This window comes from Arachis stenosperma, chromosome 3 (genome assembly GCF_014773155.1).
Source record: "Arachis stenosperma cultivar V10309 chromosome 3, arast.V10309.gnm1.PFL2, whole genome shotgun sequence".
In the NCBI taxonomy this organism is placed as follows: domain Eukaryota; kingdom Viridiplantae; phylum Streptophyta; class Magnoliopsida; order Fabales; family Fabaceae; genus Arachis; species Arachis stenosperma.
In genome coordinates this window covers 35,910,097-35,916,768 of record NC_080379.1, presented here as the reverse complement: position 1 = coordinate 35,916,768, position 6,672 = coordinate 35,910,097, and the positions used below count along the sequence as shown (strand labels likewise).

Here is a 6,672-nt window from a genome sequence, read left to right as displayed (position 1 = left end):
GAGAACGACCCGAGGTTTAAATACTTCGGTTATTAATTTTAGGGGTTTGTACTAGTGACAAACAATCTTTTGTATGAAAGGATTTTTGATTGGTTTGGAAACTATACTTGCAACGAGAATTCATTTATGAAATTCTATACCGTCAAAAATCTAATCATCACTTAGCGGGGATCTTTGTGTAGCTGGGCCAAGGATGGTCGTACATCAGCTTGATGACATTGGTCATCTCCTAAGTACACGCGTTGTTGTTTGGTGTAAACCTAACAATCCACAAAGAAGAATCAACCTAAATATACTAAACAGAAATCATAATAATTGAAACTTAAAATAATAACCAAGCAACCAAATCAATATAAATCTACTAAACAGGAATTAATTTTCAAGAACTTTCACCCATAACATTAATGATAATGATTGAAACTTAAAACACTAACTAGGCATCCAAATCAACCTAAATCTACTAAACAGAAATCAATTTTCAGGAACTTTCAATAACAACCATAATCATTAAAACAACCAGACAACCAAATCAACCTAAATCCACTAGACAAGAATCAATTTTCAAGAACTTCCAGTAACAAAGTTAATCATAATCATTGAAACTTAAAAACACTAACCAGGCAACCAAATCAACGTAAATCTACTAAACAGGAATCAATTATCAGGAACTTTCAACAACAACCATAACCATTGAAATAGGAAATACTAACCAGACAACCAAATCAACCTAAATTCACTAAATAGGAATCAATTTTCAAGAATTTTTGGTAATAAAGTTAATCATAATTATTGAAACTTAAAACACTAATCAGGCAACCAATTCAACCTAAATCCACTAAAAAAGAATCAAATTTCAGGAACTTTCAGCAACAACCATAATCATTGAGACAAGAAACATTAACCAAGCATCCAAATCAACCTAAATCCACTAGACAGGAATCAATTTTCAAGAACTTCCAACAATAACGTTAATTATAATTATTGAAACTTAAAAACACTAACCAGGCAACCAAATCATCCTAAATCCACTAAACAGGAATCAAAGGAACTTTAAGCAATAACCATAATCATTGAAATAGAAAATACTAACCAGGCAACGAAATCAACCAAAATGCACTAAATAGGAATCAATTTTTAAGAACTTTCAGCAATAAAGTTAATCATAATTATTGAAACTTAAAACACTAACCAGGCAACCAAATCAATCTAAATTCACTAAACAGGAATCAATTTTCAGGAACTTTCAGCAACAACCATAATCATTAAAATAAGAAACACTAACTAGGCAATCAAATCAACATAAATCAACTAGACAGGAATTAATTTTCGAGAACTTTCAGCAATAAAGTTAATCATAATCAGTGAAACTTAAAAAATACTAACCAGCCAACCAAATCATCCTAAATCCACTAAATATGAATCAATTTTCAGGAACTTTTAGCAAACCATAATCATTGAAACAAAAAACACTAACAACGCAACCAAATCAACCAAAATTTATTAGACAGGAATCAATTTTTTTAGGAACTTTCAACAATAAATTTAATCATAATCATTGAAACTTAAAAACACTAATAACCAACATTCAAACCTAAATCCACTAAACTAGAATAAATTTTCAGGCGCTTTCAGCAATAACCATAAACAGAAAATACATAGGACTGAACGTGATACTTATCCCGTGCTGCGATCGGGCCAAATGGTCAACAGTATGATGGGAGTGGTGGAGGGGTATCATCTGCTGCCTTATTTCCGTGGTTGGACTCTAAGACCGCGACATCCATCGCTGGAGGCATTGTCAACATGGATGCGGGCTGCTAGCGGTAGGAAGCGACGTCGCTGCCGTAGACGGAGGGTCATAGTTGGGGTTAGAGGCCATGATGAACGGTTGGTCTACTAAACCCGCAACCTGTGGTGCCACCGGGGTGGTCGGAGTAAAGAGAGAGGATCCAGAATCTCAAGGGTACCAGAAGAAACTCTCCTTCTACCCTGACTATGGCTACGACCACGACCAGCAGACTGATCTGCAACACCTCTATCTATCATCATGTTTACATATATCAAATTGTCAAACAATCTCAACAATAATTTTTCAACAAAATAGTCATCAACATAGCAATTAACACAATTAAACAATTCCAAATACTTCAACAATTCAAAACCTAAATGTATTGAATCTAACCTAACTTAATTAACCTAAATCCACTAAGATTAAAAAAACTAAACTGAATAAACTTTGAAATTAATTCAAAGTTAAAATTGAAATTCTAATCAAACCTAAACTAAATTAAACTAAAATTAAAGAATGATCAAACAATCTCAGCAATAATTTCTCAGCAAAATAGTCATCAACACAATAATGAACACAATTAGACAATTCCAAACACTTCAACAATTCAAAACCTAATGTATTGATTCTAACGTAACTTAATCAACCTAAATCCACTAAGATTAGAAAACTAAACTGAACTAACTTTGAAACTAATTCAAAATTAAAATTGAAATTCTAATCAAACCTAAACTAAATTAAACTAAAATTAAACAATTATCAAACAATTTCAGCAATAGTTTCTCAACAAAATAGTCATCAATGCAGCAATTAACACAATTAGATAATTCTAAACACTTTAACAATTTAAAATGTAATGTATTGAATCTAACCTAAATTAATCAACCTAAACTAAACTGAACTAACTTTGAATCTGATTCAAAATTAAAATTAAAATTCTACTCAAACCTAAACTAAATTAAACTAAAATTAAAGAAATTGAAAAAGAGTTGCTCAAGAACCTATAATGAAGAATAGAGCAAGATATAAGGGAAGAGGTGGATGTTGCAACGGTGGTCGTCAAAATTTCGGTGGCAGGAAATGATGGAGAGAGAGAGAGAGAGAGAGAGAGAGAGAGAGAGAGAGAGAGAGGTCGGCGTAAAGAGTGGTTGATGGCGACAGAGTTGAGGTGGCGACAGCGGTGGTCCTGGCAATAGATGGCAAGAGTGACGACGATTGGAAGGAGAGAGAGAGGGATAATGGTGATGGTGGTGAGGGTTTAAACGAGGGAAAAAGGTTAGTGATTTAAATTAACGCCCTTTTCACCGTCGGGATTGCGGGTCATCAAAATACATCGTTTTACTAATTGGAGTTATCGTCGGATTTTTTTTAAGGTAAAGGACGCGCCAATTTATTTTAATTTCCCTCTAAATATTACTGGTGGATTTACCGTTGAAAAATAGAATCCACCGGTAATTACTTAACCTTATGAATTTGACGTCGTTATTGTCGGTAAATCTGACGATAAATTCATCGCTATTCTGCGATGTTAAATTTAATGATACATCCGACAATATTCAACGTTTTTTTCGTAATGTCATATTAGATATACATTCTTATAAATCCCTTAAAAACTATATCATAATCGATTTAGTATTCATCTCCAGTCTTAAAAAGGTTTAAAGAAATAATTTTAAAAATTTATAGAATAATGTTTGATCTCGTCTAAGTTATTTAGACTTGAGAACGCTTGTAGAAGCAATATCTAAAGTTCTTATATCAATGTTTGATCCAATCTAAGTTAAGGTTTAGCAGAACGACTAATCTACACTAGTAGAAATGGTGAGAAAAAAAACATTTAAAAGGTTTTTTTAAAAGAAAATCTAATGGATATATAACATTTTAGTTATACAAATAGAGATTTTGAATAATAATAAGAGTAAACATTAAAGTTTGTGCAAACGACTTTCATATTATTACACAGTTTGGTTTTGAATAAATTTTTATTAACTTTGAAAGCTTTTGAAAAAATTATTCTCACTACATATATTGATCTTTTCGTACACTTTTAATAACATTTTTAATATATGTGTTGAACAAATAAATTATTAAAACCTTTTATTTTAAGATAATTATGTATAATAAATATAATTATAAGGTAAAATAGTATCCTTATCTAAAATTTATTCCATCTAAAGAATTTGTAGTGTAACAAAAATTTGTTGAAAATCACAAGATTCAGTATGAAGTATTTTGAAAAACAATTCTGATAATAACATAATCATAATATTGGATAAAAAAATATAGTAAAAGTTAAGGAAATTATATTTCTACTACTATTTAGTACACTATTAAATGTATATATCTTTTATAATATGTAAATTATTTATTATTTTTATTAATTATTTTAATACTAAAAAGTAAAAACATATATCTCATAAAAATTATAAAATAAGCGTATATAAAAATATAAAATAGTATATATAAGATAGGGAAAGAGACAAGGTGAAATGCTAAGGCAAGAGGTGCTCTAATTGAGTGGCGAGAGGTGAGTAGTTAGCAGTTTGCTCGCAAGTGAAGCCACGTTGTATAAGCAGCTAGCGCCTAAAGGGGGCGTTGCTTTTCCGCACGCACGCAGAGAACACACCACACCCTCTCTTTTCTCTTTTCTCTCTCCACTGTTTCCTATAAAGTCCGTCTCACTCCATTTGCTTCCCCCTCAGACACACATTGTCTCCATATTACAGGCTCAACTCAAACTCACAACAAACTCTGCATCACGAATATGGCACCCAGGGACCTACCCGCTGTTCTTTCCGGATCCAACTCGATCCAACCACTCTCCGGAGAGATCCGATACAGAGGGGTGAGGAAGAGGCCATGGGGCCGCTACGCCGCCGAGATCCGCGATCCTGGCAAGAAGACACGTGTCTGGCTCGGCACTTTCGACACGGCTGAGGAGGCTGCACGTGCCTACGACTCCGCGGCACGTGAGTTCCGCGGACTTAAGGCAAAGACCAATTTCCCCATGCCGTCCGAGATCATCAACAGCCCCGCCGCGCGTAGTCCTAGCCAGAGCAGCACTCTAGACTCTTCCTCTCCTCCGCCGCCGGCACCCACGCCGCCAACGCTCGACCTCACACTCTCCCCCTTAGCCGCCTCCGCCGACACAACGATGGTGTTCCCGGTGGCTCGCCCGGTTAAGTTCTTCGAAGCGTTCGCTCGTGCTGGGATGTGCGGGTTTGACCGCCCTGTTGCCGATTTTCGACGCGCCGCTGTTGCCGTTGCTGCCTCCGGCGCAGCGCATAGCGATTCTGATTCGTCCTCGGTCGTGGATTATGAGCGTGTGCCTCATCGGAGACTGATGGATCTTGACCTCAACGTTCCTCCTCCCCCTGAGGTAGCCTGGTCTGGCGGTTAACCGTTTTATCAAGAACCGCCGGCGTTTTCTGGCCGTCATTACTCGTTTCTCTCATTTGCTTTTTGTGGTTCGTGGTAAATTTATAGCAATTGTTTTTGGAAGGAAACATAAACGCTCTCGTGTGAGAAACATAGCATCAGAGAGTGGAGTTGTGTTAGTAGCTGACTTTTGAACTCCGCACGATGTGTAAATAGAAGATAAAATAGTTAACCAAAGAAGAAGAAGCAGGGCTTCGTTTTTCTGTTCTCTGCTTTATGTTTTTTGGCGACGGAGAAAATGAGTATCTCACTGTCTTTGTTCATTAACGTTTCTTTATATATACAATGGCGTTTCTATGTTGATAAAAAAATTCGTTGCTATTTCTTTGTTTATTTACTCTTACGGCTGGTTTTCATGTGACGGATAAATAGACAAGAATAAAGAACATGGAAGTTGGAAGAAGATTGTTTTAACTTTTAATTGCAGATGTCTTGCGATTTTTTCTTCACTGGATTAATACGATTTGAATAATCATTTAAGGGCTACTTATATATAAAGAGTGCAAAAATATTTTTTTTAAGTTATTTATTTAATTATAATTAAAAAATATATTCTAAAAAACATAATAAATTAATAATAAAAATATAAATTATGAATCAAATTAAAAATATAAGAAAAAATAATGACATTAATAATTTTGACTGCTATTAATTTAAACAACATTAAATTTTTAAATTTATATAAAATATTTTTTTTTCAAAATCTCAATTTTACAATAAGTTTTATTTAAATCATTTAAAAATAAATAAAAATTATTAGATTAAAAATAAAATAATTAGTAATAAGAATTGTTAGTTGATTAAAATATAGATCTTCAAAAACTAGAAAAAATATTAAAAATTATAAATAAAAACTCAATTCGTCAAAAATTATTAAATTTGAAAAATAAAAAATAGTATAAAAATATAATAAAATAAAAGTAAAAAATAATATTATAAAATTTATAAAAAAATGAAATAATTTTTTAAAACAACTTTGTTAAAAATTTAAATTTTAAGCAAATTAAAAAATTGATATTAAAATCAAAATAACAATTTTAAGAACATAGCAATACGTTTTAATAATCATAACACTTAATTTATACCACATATCAAGAATTTAATATATAATAATTTATTTAATAAACGAAATTAAACTTCTAGTTCTTTATTTAAAGATGTTTCTTTTTTGGTATCTTTTATTCAAAGACATTTCAAATATATTTGTCTACTTTTCGTCATTTTTTAATTATTTAAAATAGAATTAGTTAAACGTGCTTTAATTTAATTGAATTAATGATTTGTTGAGATCTGGCAGAGATGTCGCCGGCAATGTCACCATTTTTATTAGGCTTACCCATTTTTTTGAAATTCTCTCACTCTATCATTATATTACCTCACTGTTTATGATCCGTTAGTTTTTTTTTATAAAACGGAACAATTAGACCTTTTATAATGATTCAATT

At 32.4% G+C, this 6,672-nt stretch overlaps 1 protein-coding gene across 1 annotated transcript; it reads left to right on the top strand.

Moving 5' to 3' along the window:
• Positions 1 to 4,302: 4,302 nt before the first annotated feature.
• LOC130970383 (ethylene-responsive transcription factor 4-like) lies at positions 4,303 to 5,432 on the top strand. The gene has a single exon (XM_057896457.1). It carries the CDS (start codon positions 4,554 to 4,556, stop codon positions 5,187 to 5,189), a length of 636 nt encoding a protein of 211 aa, XP_057752440.1. The 5' UTR covers positions 4,303 to 4,553; the 3' UTR covers positions 5,190 to 5,432.
• The last annotated feature ends 1,240 nt before the right edge of the window (positions 5,433 to 6,672 follow it).